The sequence below is a fragment of the Protopterus annectens genome, chromosome 9.part0, assembly GCF_019279795.1.
Source record: "Protopterus annectens isolate FY-2018-M chromosome 9.part0, PAN1.0, whole genome shotgun sequence".
Taxonomy (NCBI): Eukaryota; Metazoa; Chordata; order Ceratodontiformes; family Protopteridae; genus Protopterus; species Protopterus annectens.
This window is the reverse complement of record NC_056743.1, coordinates 1,549,056,325-1,549,076,302: the sequence shown is the minus strand read 5'-3', so window position 1 is coordinate 1,549,076,302 and position 19,978 is coordinate 1,549,056,325. Positions and strand designations below refer to the sequence as shown.

Genomic DNA, 19,978 nt, shown 5'->3' with positions numbered 1-19,978 from the left:
CAGAATGATTACAGAATTTTGCAGTTACGTTTTAATGGCTAATCCAATCTTAGTTTAATGCTTCCTTCAGATAATCATATCTCCACAGTGCTTTGAGATTTTCATATAAAATGCTTAGACAAGCCACTTTGTAGTTAGAAACACAAGGAAATGATCATATCTTAAGAGTGTACATATCAGTTTGTACTTGTTAAATAGATCATCATATGAAATGTTTAGACACTTTTTCATCGGAAATACAAGAGAATGATAGCATCTTGAGAGGATACTTATCAGTCTGTACTTGCTAAAACAGTGCTTTTTGCATAATATTTAAATGACAAAGTATATATTTTGAGAAATAATTACTACATTTAGCTTGCAAGTTATAACAGTACAATAAAACTATGGTTCTCATATTTGCTGAGTCAAACAGCACACATTTTTTACATACGTGTTGCAGCTCAGAAATGTTAAGTCTTAAACAAGGTAATTACATGGATGGTAGTATAATCAACCAATGTCCGCTCATTCATAGGTTCATAGGTTCATAGGTAGGTACTAGGCTATCGGACCTGGGGCCTATACAAGCCCAGCCAAAAAGGTACCCTGGCTTTTGCCACACAAGAAAATTATTTTCCTGTGCCACTGTTGAGCAGAGCCACAGATGTGATCTCCGGGGTGAATTTCTTATTTCCCATCCAATCATCAAGATTTTTCTTGAAGAGTGCTAATGAGGAGCTTTGTTTGATATAGATAGGTAGTTTATTCCAGAGTATGGGAAGTCTCTGGGACAGGAATCTATCCCTCCGGCATGTTCTGTTTAATGTGGTGACAAGGTTTAGGTCCCTAGGGCGTGTAGCTCGGAGCGATTGGGATTTCTTTAAGTGGAGCATGTCCAACAGCTCTGGGTTTGACATAGCTTTGTATGTTTGTATTCATTTTCCAGTACCTTTTTATCCTATTCAGTGTCACAGAGCATCTAAAGCCTATCATGTCATTCAATAGTGGTAAGGCAGAGAAGTAATGCTTCATGGGATTCCATTCCATCATAGAATTGCCAACCATTGAAATGTCAATCAGCTCATCCTGAGACAAACTAGATATATCACACATCTGGGTTTTTAATTAGGAAGAATCACATTTTCAAAGGAAATATATACTTAATTATCAGAACATCATATAACATTACAACACAGCAATCCAACGTTTTTATTTATTTATTTTTAATTTTACAATTTAATAAATAGGTTGGGTGAACTGGTTCAAAGTCCCTTTTCAGTTACAGCTCAGGTCCAAAAAGTACAATAAGAATCAGAGCAATGGGACACAACAGCAAAATGTAAGTAGCCTACATATGTGTAGATGAGTCAACACAATAGTGTAAATATTTACAATACATACAAATTGGAAAGAGTTTATACATCAAAATGCAAAACAAAGGTATTTTTCATTGTTGAGGAGTAGCTGAAAAGTACAGTAATGCAATATGTGAATGAGTGTGTTGTTTTAACCAAGACCATGGAAGTAAGTGCACTTGGCATCCGAGATGTTCCAGAGGGATAGCCCCAAATTTAGAGAATGCATTTTTCTCCAATGACTAGTTTAAAGTACAATCTAGTTTGAGTGAGACTTGTGTAACTATTCCTGTTAGGTAGTTGTTCTGTTGTCTGAGTGATAGTTTTTTTCTCAAGGGTGGGCGGTAGCCCATATATATTATTTTGAGTAAAAGGATCCTTAGGAGCACTATGGCTCTGCTTGTGATAGAGAACATACCACTCAACTGTAGGCTCATAGGTGTTTACTAGGCTAATGACCACAAGACCTTTTCAAGCCTAGCTATGCATCCCAAATCTCTGACAAGTTCTGATACCCTTGATAAGAGTAAGCATGGGCCTGGGAGATGAACCATCTACAGGTTACCTGTATCCGTTAGAGACATAGGTGCCAATCCAGGGATAAATTTCCGGTTTCCCATCCAAATGTCCAAGTTGCAGTTGAATTGGGTTAGGGAGGAACTCTGCTTCACATGGATAGGGAGCCTGTTTCATAGATGGGATGATCTCTGGGATACATGCCTATCTCTCCAGCAGGTCCTATTTATATCACAGGCAAGGTTTAAGTCTTTAGAACAGGTAATTCTGGTGCTGCTTGTTTTGTGAATATGCAGGAGGTCCATCATAGTGGAGTCTGACAATGCCCTGTATGCCAGGCATAGATCTCCCCTCAAAAGCCTGTAGGAGACAGAATACAGGAATAGGGTCATGAGGCGGTCTGCATAGGACATTTTACACTTTGTATTCTTTTAGTGAGAAACCTCTGTGGACATTCCATTGCTGGTTATTCCTGGTTAGGTTCATACCAAAGGGAGCACTGTACTCAATGACAGGTCTGATGAAGACCAAATACAGTGGAGCAATGACTTACTTGGACTTAGATGCCATACCTTTGTTTATAAGTTGTACAACATAGAATGATTTCCATGGCTCTGACACCAGTTGTTTGTCTGTGTCAGACCTTCCTGGGAGAACATTTGTGTCAGTGTGAGATTCAATGACAGCTCCTAATTTGTAATCATCTGCAGATTTAGTCAGCCAGAGACCACTGACATTGGCCTTGACTTCTGAGAAGTAAATTCCAAAAAGGTGTGGTCCAAGGACTGATCCCTGAGGGACTCCACTTGTGACTGCTCTCTTTGTAGAGGTGGACTCCCCAATTCTAACTTCCTGGGTCCTATCTGTGAGCCAATTGGCTATCCAATAGATGACATACTGGTTTGTACCTAACCTGTTGAGTTTGTCAACAATGCCTGAGTGGAGTATTGTATCAAATGCCTTGGCCAGGTCAAGGTAGGCAGTGTGAATGATTTTGCCCTCATTAATTGCTTTGGTAACCTTCTCAAAGAAGTCTTTGTTGATCATCTCCATGATAATTCTTTCCATGGCTTTAAATGTAAGATTAGTGAGACTTATGGGTCTCTAGCTTCCAGGTGCTGTAGATGGCCCACCTTTATGCAGAGGGATGACTGTTGCCTTCCTCCATTCATGAGGCATGAAGCCTGTTTGGAGGCTACAGTTAAATAATAATTCCAGAGGTCATGATGGGTCATGTTTCATGCTATTTAGAAGGCATCCTGGGATGTTGTCTGGGTCCATTGCTGCAGTGTTCTTGGTCTTTGAGAGAGCATTAAGGACCTGTTCCCTAGTTATAGTGGGGAGACTTATATTTGATTATATTTCCTGTGGGAAGGTTGAGGGGGAGGGAGGGGTAAAGTTGGAGCTGAATTTATCAGCCAGGAGGTTTGCTGTATCTTCTGGCTCAGTATAGGTGGCTACATTTACAATGAGCTCTGCACACAATTGCGTATTGCCTTTGAGGTTGCTGACATAGCTAAAGAATGCTTTGTGGTTGTCTTTGGTCTGGGAGGCCAAACATACCTCAAATTTGACTTTGGTAGACTTTGTTTGTCCTCTGAGTTGTTTGTTTAATTTGATGAGAGTGCTTTTATGCTGATGGGTGCTGCACCTCCTAATTTTTGCCATCATTTTCTTCCTCCTGTTATACAGCCTATTGATTTTGTGATTCTACCATGGTGGCTTGTTTTTGAGCTAGTTCTGTGCTTCTTCCTGGTGGCTACAGCTGCCTCTATGCAGCTATTAACATGCTTGCACAAGGTTTCTGTGAACAGTTCTGCATAGGCAGCAGTGTTCTCAGGGTTTATGGGGGCTTGAAATTTTGCCAGGTTCACATTTAATAACAGGAGGTTAGCCTTATAATAGTTCCTGAATATTCCAGATTTAGCTGGGGGTCCAGGTTTTATGTTTACTGCAAAGGAGACCATTTTGAGGTATGACCTTACCAGGGAAGGCATTATAGTAGGGAGTATGCAGCACTCTCCCATATTAGTGAGGACCAGATCCAGTATGGCTATAACCCTTGTTGGTGTATTGACTATATAGTCCAGAGAGTTTGTATTTACAAAATCCAGGAATCTCTGTGCATGTATGTTTGGTGTTGTATAGGATTCCCAGTTAATAGTGGGGTAATTAAAGTCACCCATGAATATGGTATTTGGTTGGATGGTTAGTGTTTCTAATAAGTTTAAATACATGGTATAGGTTTCCTGGGTCATAGAGGGGGACCTATAGCTTGCAAGGAAGTGGTACTGGATTTTGCCTATGGTAATTTGAACATGGAGCAGCTCAAGTGCATTGTACTGTTTGACCAGCCTTGAAGTATATTTATTTTTGATGTAAATAGAGACATCTGCACTTTTAGTCCCTGCCTGTGAAGTAGGTGGTCTAAAATGTGTGGGAGGCATTACAATCTTGCACTGGTGGTGTGCTCTCTGCATCTTTAAACCATGTCTCAGTGACTGTACAGATGTCAGCATTCTCTAGGGTAAAGAGATCTTCTAGGGAGTGGAGGTTTTTGTTTAGACTCCAAGCATTGAGCAGTAATACCTTTAGATTTTCTTAGTATTGATTTGCTATGTCTGAAGTACTTTCAGTCTGGCATTGCCTAAACAGGCACTATGGGGGAAGACAATGTTTTAGCTAATATTCGAAAACCCTAGAGGGGAGAGGTGCACACCATCCCTGCTAAAACAGGGTGGTCTGTTGACCATCTCTTTCCATGCTGAATAATATTGTACCCCTTAGAATGACACCAGAACTAAGCCAATTATTAAAATTAATCATCTTGTGTTCATATTGTGGCATCATCCTTGGAGAAGGTAAAATGCTGCTCAATGCTAAGCTCATATCAGCCTGAGACACATATTCCAAGAGCTCCTTGATGTCCCTCTTCATATAATCTGGGGAGGTACATCTCAGGTCATTTACTCCCACATAAACTATGACTGAGTCATATTGGTAATTGTGGTCCAATGACCTGAGTGCGTGCATAATGTTGTGGATCCTAGCCCCTGATAAGCAACTGACCCTAACTTTCCCCTTACTCAGCCTGGTGAGAGGGACATCAGTGTGTCTCACAATGGAGTCTCCAATGACTAGAATGTTGGATTGTGTGGTGGCTTGCCTTATGGGCTTAAAGGCAGAGGCTCTATGAGATGTAGCTTTGTGTGTTGATGTGGGTGTTTTAAAAGAGCGTATCTGGTGCTGCTGAGGGTATTTGTTATGTGTACTTCATCTAGGAGGTCTTTGGGGTTGAGGAAGATTATATTTAAGTACCTCAGCATATGTGGGTTGATACATCTGCTGGATTGTGTGAAAGAAGATCTGCGGCAGTCAGGCATGAGTGGTGAAGAAGGCAGGAGTGTGGCATTGAATCAAGAGAGTTGGCGACAGTTAACACGATACCCCAATCCCATGTAGAAAAATGGGGAAAAGGGGGCTGATGATGATGATGATGATGATGACATCTGCTTTGAATTGTGCTCGATTGATGTAGATTGTGTACTGCTAACAACCTTATTGACATTAGGAGTACTTTTATGTGAGAGCCTTACCTCCAATGGGATTGTGCAAATACATCTCTCGCATACCATATCAATTTGTTTGAGAATTAACTGGTTGTCAGTAAACAAGAGGCAATTTCTACATTGCCTCAGGATGCCCATATCCACCAAGCCGGTAATGGAGACAGTAGGAAAGTTCATACCCATAGCAACAGACCCTTTTTACTGATTAGACAGTTGGAGTGAGAATGTCAATCACTGTCAGGAGTATCTGGTTTACATCTATGGGGACAGTGCTTGTCACTGCAAACTAGTTGTCCTATGTGCAACTAGGTATTGGAAAAATTTCAGTTGTGCTTTTACAGGAAAAATGACACTCAAGGTGTCTGAGTCTGTACAGAGCACTGCCAAACACTTGAGGGGAACTAATACATAGACCCTGAAAATTTAAGGATGAAGTATTTAGGCAGATATTCTGAAGTTAGAAACAAATCAAGCAGTACTTACCGAATACAAAGAATTAGCTTGTCAAGAATGATGAAAATGTGCATGAATGGCTACTGTCTGGCTACTACTAATGCTGGTCTCAGCACAGCTTCACTCTGTTGGGATACAATGCTCCTTTGCTTCTTCTCTCACCAGAAGCAACATGTTAGCACAAATTCCAAGATGAGAAGCAAGCCACAGTTTTGTCTCGGATGATGCAAGGGTCTGTAGGTTTGTATTCTTTTCCTGGTAGATGCCTTGAAAAGCAACCAGAAGAATCAGGAATGTTAAGCACAAACACTCACTCTCCAACCAGAAACAGCCAGGAATCAATGCACTCTGCTCCATCTCTCACCAGGATCAGAATATAAGCACAGATTCCAAGCTGTCACCTATAAAGCAGTTATTAGGCTTTCTGGTGATCAGCAGTCTCCAGAAAATAATGTCCCTGTACTCCTTCTGTCACCAGGAGAAAACAGAAGCACTAATCCTAAGATGACTACTGAGTGGCAGAATGTGGGCTCTCCAATAACTGGTGCTCTTGCAATAGATGTTTAAAGGTAAGATGAAAAAAAAAGATTTATCCTAAAGCCTGCAGTGTGCACTAAACAGTTAGATATGAAAGTGGGTAACTTAAGTTTTAGCTGTCTAAGTGGTGAGCCACTATTTTAAAAGAGCAAGATAGATTGAAAGGCAACAGATCCTTTTTATTGATTAGACAGCTGAAGTGAGAATATCAATTACTATCAGGAGTATCTGGTTTACATCTATGGGGACAGTGCTTGTCACTTCAAACCAGTTGTCTTATGTGCAACTAGGTATTAGGGAAAAGAGCAAGATAGATTAAAAGCGGTGGGCACTTTTGTATTCTGGTACTAAGGAATACAGTGGGATGGCCATTAAATTTAAATAGTGGAAGAGGAGTGATTTCACAAAATGATAATTTTGTGCTTACTCACACCAACCAGTGAAAGGAGAGAGAGAAGGAGATGTATGGTCAAATTAACATAAGGGACAGGCAACTAGAAAGACAGTAGTGTTGAAGAACACAACAGTAACAGGGTGGGAAACATTTTGTCTGACTCACAAGAGACACAGTTGTGGTCTCTTTTCAAGTTTTAATGTGCAATTAAAAGCAGAATACTACTAAAAAACAGTGTAAAGATAACAAATCACACTTTACAAAATAGAAAAAGGCAATAAAGTAATACAAAGAACAAGAAATCAAAAGCAAACTAACCTTTCCCTCACAGCAAGCTGTGGCAGAGTTTGGGTGAGCTTTTTCCAGTAATACAGATTTTTGTAAAATGTCCAGATTTTTGTCTCCTATTTGTGGTCCATTTTTCACAAAAGTGTGTTTTTTTCTGGCAAATTAGTGGCAAGTCATTGAAGACTGACATTAGAAAATAATGACAGACCTTTGAGTTTCAGACTTCATACCCTTCAGAAAATGCATGCTAATGCAAAACCTCTTATTCTATTAACTTTCTAAGTTTGTAAGAGCAATATTTAAAAATTGTCCCTATTTTGGGGCCTTTGTCCCACTTTTATTAATGGCTTTGTCCAGATTTCTTGCTCTAAGAGGTTGACGGGTATGATAGGGAGCCATTATACTTCATATAGTTTGTTACAGTGATGTGTATTTTGGTCTGCCAGCGTGCAAATTTCCATATCTTTGTCTCAGTGCCTTGGAGCTTTTGGGTGTTTTAAGAAGATTGTATTACTATTACGGTAGGCCATATTCAACTTTAGGAAGCAGAACACTTTTGGCAATGGCATTTTGTGCAGGAGAGAGGAAGTGAGAGATTCAATAGTGTAGTTTTAGTTTTAGCTTTTTATTAGTGTTATGAGTAGAATCTTGATATCCAGTTTTTGCTGGACTAATAAAAGAAACTCAACCTGTCAACTGCTATGGCTTTGTTGTTAGACTTTACATTGCTTTTTCTAAATTTATTGACTTTCTTTATATACAGACTTTTCTAAAAGTGTTTATACAACACACCTTGTTAAATAACTAAAGTAAATATTTACAAAGTTTTTTTCCTATATATGATCTACTACCTAAGCACATTTATTTTGTTAAAATCCTCTTTCCAATCCTCTTATAAGGTTTTAAAGGCTATTGTTGTGATTTTTTATGCACAGATGTTGAGTTATGTAGAAGCTGAGGGTATGGGTAGCTTTGTTATTGAAAAGAGATAAGTTCCTTCAGAAACATTTGAAGAGTTTGAGTGCTTCTGTATTTCACCAGTTGAATAAAGTCTACAAGCCTTCAGACAGTATTCCATAACCTACAGATTAGTGAGAGATAAAACATTTGTAATGTTTAAAGGATAGCATAAGATAAACATAGTATTATTCAATATATTAGTTAATTCCATTAACATACCAGATCATTTTGCAATACAACATCTTTCAAGACCATGGAAAAATATTTTTCATTTCACAATTACAGTAGCAGGTGTGCATGTTTTACAGCTTGGCTGAATAGCTCTGTAGGTTGAATGAGCCATATGTCGCATAGCATGGGATGCAAGTTCTTAGACTGTATTTCAGCTGGTAACTGCCTGAAACAATGGAACTATGAGGTGAGTAAGCACTGCTGATAAGCTGAAGTAGATAAAACAGGGTAATCTGAATATAAAAAAAGTTATTAGATTTGCAAGTAAAAATAACATCTCTTAGCTTGTAAAAGGAGCATTGAAGATGTTAAGATTTGCACTGGGTATGACGAGGATGGGCAGGATTAGGAATAAGTATATTAGAGGGTCAGCCCAGGTTGGAAGGTTTGGAGACAAAGCCAGAGAGGCAAGATTACGTTGGTTTGGACATGTGCTGAGGAGGGATGCAGAGTATATTGGGAAAAAGATGCTAAGGATGAAGCTGCTAGGTAACAGGAAAAGAGAAAAGCCTAAGATAAGGTTTATGGATGTGGTGAGAGAGGACATGCAGGTGGTTGGTGTGACAGAGCAATATGCAGAGGACAGGAAGAAATGGAAACAGTTGATCTGCTGTGGCGACCTCTAACGGGAGCAGCCGAAAGAAGAAGAAGAATAAGATGCTTGTTAAGGAGCCTCATTTCCACAGACTGCATCAATAATCTTCACACAGCTCTTTCTGAGATTCCTTTGTAACATTGTTATGTTTGTTGTCCATGACTGAGTTAGGAAATTAGAAATCTTGATGTCTGGGAGGCTGTCGGAGTTAAGCCATTACTCATTCAGGCTGACAGGAGTCTGTTCAAGGCATTTTGGGGGTACCCAGTGAAGAAGCTCCCTCAGCATGTCCCTTAGGAAGCATACTAGGGATAGCCTATTGTGTGAAGCCCTGGAGCTGATCTAGGACATATTAAATTATATATCTTAGCTTATGTGAAAACACCTGGGGATCCTGTAAGATGAGCTGTGAACTATTGCTCTGCAAAGACTGGTCTGTTCTGACCTGTTTAGCTTACTATCAGTTTGATCATCACCTTGAAAAGTGGCTTAGAAAATGATTGGATGGATGATGGATGGATTGATAGATGGTTCTCATTCTTGCTTTCAGACAAGTAAGATAACTTACTTGTAATGCATTATGATATTTTCACAAAATTACTTAAGTTGGTATCTAACCAATTCTGGATCCCATCCAGTAGCATTCGTATAAATAAATTATAAAACAATGAAGTCTTTCATTATTGGCTGAGTTTCATAGTCATCTTAGCAGTCTGTTTACCTAAGGTTCTTTGTCCCTACAGATTTTAGTATTACTTAACCAGAATAGTACTTTGGAAAGGAGAAATCTCAAAGTCAGATGCCTCAGCCATGGATTCTCTTATGATTAAAAGGTGGCTGTATTAAAACAGAAACAAAATGAGGTAGCTATGGTGGGCCTCAATTGGTTAAGCACTGCTAATGTACTATGCTCATCCACCATCTGATTCCTGGATCCAGCATGATCACCGAACATACTACCATGAGCACAATTAAGGTTTTTGTTATGGCCTTATACAATACTGAGGTCAGAGAAGACAAATTTGCATACTTTTAGTAATGACTTCATATCATAGTTTGGGGAGTTATTTGAATATTAACACTCTACTTAGATTTGTAGTTGGTTTTGGAGGATTTATAGTAATTCATATAGTTGCTGTTTTGATAATTCACCTTTGCTCACTTTAATCACCTTATTATTTTTCTCTCTGTTGCTTATCAAAGTTTTTACTTTTTAATTATTTTTATCTATGCCTTTTTGACCAGGTTAGTCCATTAGGCCAGTGGTCTCTTTTCAGGGTAGGCTTAAAGTGCTATTCATATTGACTAAGGGGAAATTTAGCTAGGGCACCCAGAAAATTCCACTACCCATTTTGATAAAGTGTCATGGCATCATTTATATCCCATTTTAAAAAAGGAATTGAAAAGCTACAATAAACAAAATCAGTTACTTGATGCAATCAAAAGGACAACTCCCTACCACATCTCAGTTTAATATTCTATTAGAGTTTTGATTAAAGTTATTTGAAGAAAGAAACAGATGGTTAACAGATGTGAGCCACTGCACAGACCAAATAACTTCAGCACAGAGACAGAAAGTAAAGCATGAAGATAGGTGAGAAGAAGTGAAGCATGGAGATGGGTTAGAAGAAATGCAGAAAGCAGGGGAGAATTTAGTGGATTACAAGTAACCATTTTAGAATGCTTTGATAAAGTAAATTTTAACACAATAGATATAAAAAAGAAGCTAAGGGAAAAATAATCTATATTTATTTTAAAATATAATACTTTAAATCCAGAAGGACTTAGTCAAGAATGTAATTGGAGATGTTTTTTTATGAATTTGTTTTTAAACAATATTACTTTAAATATAATAGAAATGTATTAATTGATGCTAATTGATTAATTGATGTTTGGTAAGAAGTATTTAATGAAGTTCCTTAGGAATAAGTTATACTCTGTTAAGGGCTTGTATAAGCCGAGGCGCTAGAGTAGTGATTTGAAGCATTCCATTTTAAATAAACGGTAAAGATTTGCTGGTTGCGTCTTCTTTCTATGTGGTGATATAAATGCAGAAAGCTGTTAGTAGTACTGGCTATATATAACTTCCCTTAGTACTAACAAACGTACCATGGAATACTTGCAAAAAAACAGCATATATCTTCATGGAGATAAGTGCACTGTTGATAAAAATTCTGACAAGGAGAAGAAGACCACATAAAGTTGCTAAACTCAAATATTATGATAGCATCAAAGTTATCCTTCATAAAGAATCCTGTTCTGAGATGTTGAAGAATTTTTGCATAGAAATCCTTATAGACAGTGAGATTTCTAAAGGCTCATGGAAGGGATTCTCACAACTTTTATAGTGGAACTGGGAAAAATGGTCACCGTAGCTTTCAACCTCTTAGCACAAACATATGGACAAAGCCAAAAATAATGAGAGAACAAAGCCCCAAAAATAAGGACAATTTTTAAATATTGCTCTTATAAATTTAGAAAGCTGCTAGAATAAAAGGTCTTATCATGCATTTTCTGAAAGATATGAAGTCTGAAACTCAAATGCCTATCATTATTTAGTAAATTCAGTCATCACTAATTCACCATAAAAGTCTAGAAAAATCACAAATTTTAGGAAAACAGAATAGAAATATGAGTTAAAAATCTGGACATTCTGATAGTTGAGAGGTATGTTGGTCACCCAGACATTATTTGGTCTATGGCTAATGCTCACTTAAAACTCAAAGTAACCAGTGATACTGCTTTTATGAGTTACAGGCTTGGGTTCCAAGATACCTTTGCGGTTATTATCCCAATAGTATAAAAATGAGCATGCCATCACTGATCTTTCAGTTGTTTGAGAGTTGCACAATTTGTTCTTATAGGTTTATAGGTTCATAGGTAGGTACTAGGCTATCAGCCCAAGGGCCTAAGTAAACCTAGCCAACAACGTTCCCTGGCTTACGCCACCCAAGAAAGTATAATCTTTAGTACATAATGCTGTTGGCCACATATGTGGTTAAAAAAATACATGGTCTCATCTGTCAGCATGAGACCAGAGGAAAAAGAAATTGTGTGTATGTTTCTGTGAACCTCTGGGAAGAGCTAGTTATTTCAGTATCAGAAGTGCTTTTCAGATCACAGGTAACTTTAGGCAACTCACCACCAGTACTAACAATAAAAATATGAGTGTATACCTGGCTCTGTTGCACACAGGAATAGAACCCTTATTGTGATCAAGGAAACCAGAGATCAGTTAGTGCATTCAGCACTGGAGGAGCTGGGCAGGGAAGGAGATAAGTGAAGGGGTATGGCCTGCTTCCTGTCTCAGTCAGTAAATAGGGAAGTGGATACTTGGGAAGCACATGGGGAAGTGTACTTTCTCTGATGGAGACCGGAAAACAATTTTCATGCTTGAGAGGAGAGGACAGGGCTGTTTGATGGAAATGTCATTTGTGGAAGTGAAGGGCAACCGTCACAGGCAACTCAATTCACATCTCCCTTTTGGATTGGCAAGCCAGGCATCCATAGGGGAATGGGGGATTTGAGCCACCACTTCTGACTAAAGAATAGCCCAGTTTGGTCGACCCTCTCCCCAGTGATGGGGAACTACTGGGCTAGTTGCTGGGAGGAGGACATTATTTGACAGGCAGTAGGAGCAAACAGTATAAGGAAAAGTAGAAAAAAGGTATCAGTGTATGATCACAATTAACCACACTCCAGTTCAGACCACATTTGTTTCTCCTTTGATTGTAAACAAGATTTGAAAATTTGTATTAATTTAAATAAGGGATACTTTCTGAAACTGGCTTCTGCTTTTAATTATTTGCAGTGCCATACCTGTATTACATTTAAATATTCTTCTGTAATAATAGACTGCTTGCATGTTGTCATGTACTTATTTTAATAAGTTTGTTAATGTTGTGCCCCCCCGGCATCCAATGTAAATGGGAATTTTCCTGATAATAAACAGGAAAAGTCAGACAGAAAGAGAGAGGGAAAGAGAGAGAGACATCATATGATAAAATTGATGCAACAGAAAGTCTGTTGAATTGCAGAACTTGTTTTCCATTCGTAAATATGTTGCAATTCTTACACAAGGGAATTAATAGAGCTCCTTGAAACAAGCAATGTCTATAAACATAAAGCTGATAGTTATTTACAACGTCACACATGCAAGTGATTCAGACTAGGCAATTCCTGTAGTACATTCTCAGTGACATGCTAAAACTCTTGAACTACTAAATATTTAATGTAGCACATCCACTTAGAATAATGATGAATTGATTGTTAAACAGGCACAAAAAGATATGAAATGCTTCCACCACAAAACGCATATCACCCTACATATCCTGTCTCCACCTCATAGCTAGATTTTGTACAGTAGAAATGTGAAAGCTGAATAAAAATGGATGCCAGATCTACAATACAGGTAGCATGACTGTATACTGTTAGTACTGCTGCCTCAGTGCTTGTGTAGGGTGCCTACTTGATGAAGTTTCAATCTCCCCTCTGTTTCTGCATGGCATTTGCAAAGACTCAATTTTCCATCCACATCACAAATATTTCCAGGTAGATGAACTGTGTGTGTTGTATGACTATGTGTTTGCTTATGGCTGTGTTTCCCATGATGCCTTCCATGCACGACTACCTTCATGCACTGCACTTGTTGTTTGCTGCACAGGGTCTACTATGTCCCCTGTGTCTATGAACAGGTTAAGCCAAATGATAGAATATAAGTGTATATATAATAAGGAAAATAACATAAATTAAATCAACTTCTAATGAAGTGGCCCCCCCAACCCTTCTCAAAACCAAACTATATCCTTAATTTCATTTCTTTACAGTGACACTATACTCATTTACTTTCTGGGCACTTGGCACATTTTCTTTTTGTATTATGAATAGCCAATGAAGTAAAGCAGTCTGGTTTTGACCAATGCATCCAGCTGGGTGTCAGTTAAATATATAATTAGGAAATGTAAGATAAAGAAGATCTTTTATACACCCCACCATTTTCAACTCAGGAAAACAAGTGCTGAGATTTCTATTTTCTGCTATTTGCTTCAGAACAATCCCTAACCCAAGGACTTTTAATTGTTCATTTTCTAGAACTGTTGCAATTTAGTAATTTAACAGCACGTGTAGATGGTCTTATTGGAATATTTTTGTGTGTATAGGAACTGAAAGCATAAATAAGGGATCAAAAGATTTCTTAGACCACTTTAATATTGTAAATTGCAGCACAATCACCATTCCTTCTTCTTTGACATCTAATCACAATGTTTTTTTAGATGACCCACCTGTTTCTGTCACATGTACCTTTACAAGATGTTAATGGCAAGCAACTAATGTTTTGTTCAGTCTTCTCTTGTAGCCATAGAAAAACTGGCACCATTTTTGACAGTGTGCCTTTGTTATGTACAAGACAGTACCCACAATGAGTTTCCCAGAAAACTGCATTCTTGTTAAACATTTTATTCTGTTTTGCTCCAGTACTAAATAGAACTTAACAAGATTCTTAAGTCAATGAACAGTATGTAAAACAATGTTCTCTTTAGTACAGCAATATGCAAAATTTCTGTAGTATATATGCAAAATTAATTTATCTATTTATTTTCTGTTTGTTAACTGGGAAGGTAGACAGGTTCAAATACACTTTTCAGCCACAACCTGGGCACATAGGTTAAGTTACGTAGCTGAAAAATGTATGGTACAAATACAAATGACAGTTTTATAAGACACATGAAAATTTTATACCTTAAGCAGTGAAAATAATAAAATCTGATTGTTAATAAAAATATATACATTTTACACATTCAAAAACAGTGTAGTACAGAACGAATATAGTGAGGAACAAGGGCAGAGCTGTGATTATAAATTATTGATTGTTAGCCATTGTTCCAAAACATTTTCAGTCAGTTTCACTAAAGAGGTGTTCTGAAAGTGATACCGTGAAGACAAGTAGGAAATTTGGTGACTTAATTTCAGGAGAAATTTTACTCCATTGAGCAGGTCCAGGTTAGGAAAGGGCATACGCTCTACTTGTACTTTTGAAAGGGATATGACTAACTAATATTTAGTGCCTCTTATATACACTATAATGGAAGCACCTCACAGAAAAGATATTAACACAGTTTTCCAGAGTATCTTAAATAGAATGCAGTGGTTTGTACAAATATTGCAGTAGGAAAAAAATTGAGGGTCATCTTGTTCATTGACATTAACTTACACTTATCAAAATTAAATTCTATAAATGTGAGCTGAAATTCTTGTCAATCAATCGTTAAATATAAAATCAATGAAGCACACAGAAAAGTTCCCAAAACAAGTTTTTTACAGGGGTACAACAAGCCCCCATTCTCTCCCCACACCCCCTGCCAATTATATATATTCTGAGATCACACGGGATCTGTGATATTTATATATATATATATATGGATATATATATATATATATATATATATATATATATATATATATATATATATATATATATATATAGGTCCCCTTTAGTCAATCGAATGTTTATAAGTTCAAACCACATATGGCCAAGACCATATGTTCGAACTTATAAAAGTCCCATCTGACTGAATGGAGATCTTTGTAAAGAGCAGAAAGGGAAGATCTCCCATTTCCACAATGTAGTGCGATCTCGGAGTTGGTATATTTAAGTAAGGAGAGTGTGGGGGTATAGACCTTTAATTTAGTGTTTTTTTTGTTTTTTGTGGTTTTACATTTTTGAACTTTTACAAGTTTGAACATATGGTCCCAGCCATATGTAGTTCGAACTTGTAAAAGTTTGATCGACTGAAGTAGACCTATATATATATATATATATATATATATATATATATATATATATATATGTGTGTGTGTGTGTGTGCGCACACATAGACACACACACACACACACACACACACACACACACACACACACACACACACACACATACCACACACAACCAAAGTTAAAGTAGAGTCTATGTACAGAAGACTGGGTAACCTAGCTACAGTTTTACAAATGGTAAATGCAAATAAGTCCAAATTCCATGATATCGCATGCTTTTTTTCAGTATACTAATGCTCTAGATTTTTTTTTTTTTTTTTTTTTTTTTGGAAGAATAAGAATGTGGTATCCCTGATCATGATACTTGGGTTTATTTACAGATATGAATCTGACTCCTTGCACTGTAGGTGAGATGCAGAGGAGAATGAGGTTTATAGGTTCATAGGTTCATACCAGGCTATCTGCCCTAGGGCATTTATAAGCCTAGCCAGAATGTGTTTGGCTTTTGCCACCCATTTTAAATTTATTTTGCTATGCCCTTTTTCGAGGTTACTATACTGTGCCTCTGTCTAACAGTGACACAGAAGTGATACCCGGGGTAAACCTACGATCTCCCATCCACTCATCAAGATTCCTCTTGAAGAGAGTCATTGAGGGACTCTGCCTAACCTGCACTGGGATTTTATTCCAGAGTGAAGGGAGCCTCTGAGTTATGAATCTGTCCCTCCAGCATGTCCTATGTATTTCAGTGCTGAGGATCAAGTCTCTCGAGCGCGTAGCTCGATGGGATTTGGATTTTCTGAGGTGCAGCATGTCCATTAATTCCGGGTTGGACATGGCTTTATACGTCAGGATGTAGTCGAGAGATTAGGTGGACAATAAGAATGTATCACAGTGGAATAGAAAAGAGGTCGCCTAACTAGGAATACCAACAGTGATGAAAGTTTGAAGAGAAAGCTGTCTGAAGTACTATTTCTTGAGTCAGAGGTTAAAGCATACCATTCACTGGGATGGGAGCTTGTCAGTTGTATGACTGCTACTTGTGTGGGTCTGCCTGTTTGTAAGTTTCAATCTCACCTCTGTATCTGCATGTCAGAAAATGAATATTTCTAAAGAATATCTTTCAGCAATCATTAAGGCTGTCCTTTCCTCCACTTGTGTAGTTAGTATATTAGTATATACAAGTTTGGGGAGTAGAAGTCTTTGCCAACATCACATGGAGTTTTCAAGATGGACTCCCTCAAAAAAAAAAAAAAAAAAAAAAAACATGTTTCAGCAGTATAGATTTGGAGTAACATATGTCAAACACTGAAAATTAGCATTGTCAAGCTGACTTGAATCTCATCAGGACTAAATAATTTAATGCAAATGCACCAAGAACAATCCAAATGTTGGCAGTTTGCAGTAGCTATTAGCTTGATGTCTTTGTACTGCACTGGGTACATTAAACATTAAGAAGATTAAGAGATGCAGTGATGATCTGTATTTCAGTCATTTAATCAGATTTTCTTCATACCACTTCTGAGAGCTCACCTTAGGATTCATGTTACTTGGTTGCCATGTTTATAGTGAATACCACAAAGGAATAACAGTTGAGGACTTTGAAATAACATGCTAAGTTTAGTGGAAAAGGGGGGTTATGTTACGTTGAATATTTTGAAAATCCGTTTAAAAATACTGGAGTTGTCAGAGTTAATGGCCTGCATTTAATCATGCAAGTATGTATTCACTAAACAACTGCACATGTCTCGTTGTGTAATTCTAAAAGGAAAGGTTGTTTCACACTTTCAGCATCAAGGCATTTTTTGTGCTGAATTACAGAGGTACAAGATTGTCCTTAATAGCATGACATTCTAAGACTGCCAGTATTCTAACTTACAACCACCAAAAGGTACAAATTCAGCATTTGTGCCCCATTTGAAAATGCAAACTTATGTTTTTTCACTGACATATTATTTGCTTCCTTTTTATATTATGCATGTTTATATAAGACTGAAACCATTGGGAAATGTCATTACATACAGTGGAACACGTCATTGACAGTTTTTTAGCTAATTCCAAATATTTAAATTAACTAATGTGTGCGTATAGTAAAACTGTTCTTTTATTTATTGTAAAAGTATTACATGCTAAAATCACATTCTACAAAAACTGAGTGGACTGCCTCATATTTTTTTAATCAGGCACTACCTTTGCCTTTATCAAATGATGACAGCAGCAGAGAGCGACACGGCAGACCTACAAAACGTAAGTACAGATGAAGTACTTATATTGCATTCAACTTGAAAACTTACCAGTACTATCTGCACAGTTTTAAGGAACTTAAACTAGTGGCATTACTTTAACTACTTCAAAATTAATCCTCCTGAACCATAATCAAGATATGTAAGAGCAGCTGTAATGCTCTTAGAAGCTGAAGTTCTTTGACAGATTTATTTTCTTGAATCAGTAAACTGATATTAGAAATATGTTGATGCTCTATTTACTCATATCCTGAAGGCATAATGCCACATATGGCAGAGCTAGTTACATAATTTCCTAGAGGATGAATAATTAAATGTTACCTTCTAGCTATTAGTATAATGAAATTCAATTTTCTATCAGTTTCCTGCTATATACTTTATTTTTGATAAAATACTAAACTACATACTATTTATACACTATAGATAGATACATACATATATATATATATATATATATATATATATATATATATATATTTATATATATGGATTCACTTCATAATGTCAAAATAATGAAATATTGAATTTCAGTATCTCAAGACCATGAAGCCGAAAATCCATATCACTGAAACCACAAAACAGTGAAAACACAGAGCACACTCTACACAGCACATACAAACACAAACACCCATACTGCCCAACACTCTAAAAAAAAGCAACACAACACACACGCACACACAACTAAACAAACACACACACACCTACCCTTATTATATGCAGGGCAAGCCCCTACACCCCCCACACACCCCTACTAATATATACCAAATCTGAGGTCACACTATGCTCCATAACACAGATAACCCAGCACCACACATTCCACACCCCCCCTGCACAAACACACATAACATACACGCAAACACCACCACCACCAACACTAACACACTCACATCCTTACCTACCTACCCTAACCCACATGTAAAACTCCCCAACACACTCAAAAACACACAAACCCTCCCCAAAACCCTAAAAAACCCAACACTTACCTAGTGCGCTAGCCATACCGCGGGTTCGACATTTCAGATTCGACATTTCCGGGTTCGCGATTTCTGTCCATTCGACTTTATGGTCTCAAGATACTGAAATTCAATATTTCAGTATTTCGAGATTATAAAGTGTTTCCGTATAGATATATACATATATATATATATATATATATATATGTGTGTGTGTGTGTGTGTGTGTGTGTGTGTGGCACGCACACACACACACACGCACACACACACACACACACACACACACACACACACACACACACACATACTATATGCTACTTGAATCTCTAACTACCCTAAGTATAAGTTCCCCCCTCTATATCATGGTTCAACAGCTACTTAACAGACCGTCAGCAAGCAATCCTCTGGCATGGCCAGCTGTCCCCCCTGTTACCAGTAACCATAGGAATCCCTCAAGGGTCTATTCTTGGCCCCTTGCTATTCTCTCTGTTTACTAACCAGATCTGCTTATCCTCACCCTCTTCATTAATAGTACAATATGCAGATTGCACCACCCTTATTTGTGCCGCCCCCACCCTAGACGAACTGCAATCTATAACCCAAAATAACTTCACCCTAGCTGAAACTTGGTTCACAAACATCAAACTTCTTCTTAATCCCAAAAAAAAAAAAACAAACTCATTCTTTTTGGCCCAGGCAGACCACCTCACCTAAATAATAATTTTCATATCAACTCCAAAGATAACATTCAAATCAGCCCAACCACACACACCAAACTGCTAGGGGTAGTAATAGACAATAATCTGAGATTCGACATCCACATTGCACAAGCCATCAAAAAAGTAAGCAAAAAACTCGGACTCCTTTATAGTAACAAACACTTCATTACTAAATCTACCAAAGCAACCATTTCACGGACTCATCTTGTATCCATCCTCCTATATGCCTCTCCCATCTTAACTAATCTCCGACTAACCGATCTAAATAAAATGAAATCTTGCTATAACAAGATCGCCAATTTTTGGTACTGAAGCTTCATATAGGTCCCACCACTGTCTATCCCTTAAGCAGCTCAAATGGCTGGAATTGCCATACATCCTACTACTCAATCAGCTGTCTATAGCACATATACTT

General features: G+C 37.7%; 1 protein-coding gene across 1 annotated transcript in view; it reads left to right on the top strand.

Annotated features, from left to right (window-relative positions):
- The window catches only part of LCP2 (lymphocyte cytosolic protein 2), a 1,995,233-nt gene that overhangs the window by 1,462,189 nt on the left and 513,066 nt on the right, over window positions 1–19,978 (top strand). The window contains exon 9 of the mRNA XM_044084497.1: window positions 17,832–17,895. Coding sequence (XP_043940432.1) covers window positions 17,832–17,895 — 64 coding nt within the window. The remainder of the gene's footprint in view (window positions 1–17,831; window positions 17,896–19,978) is intronic.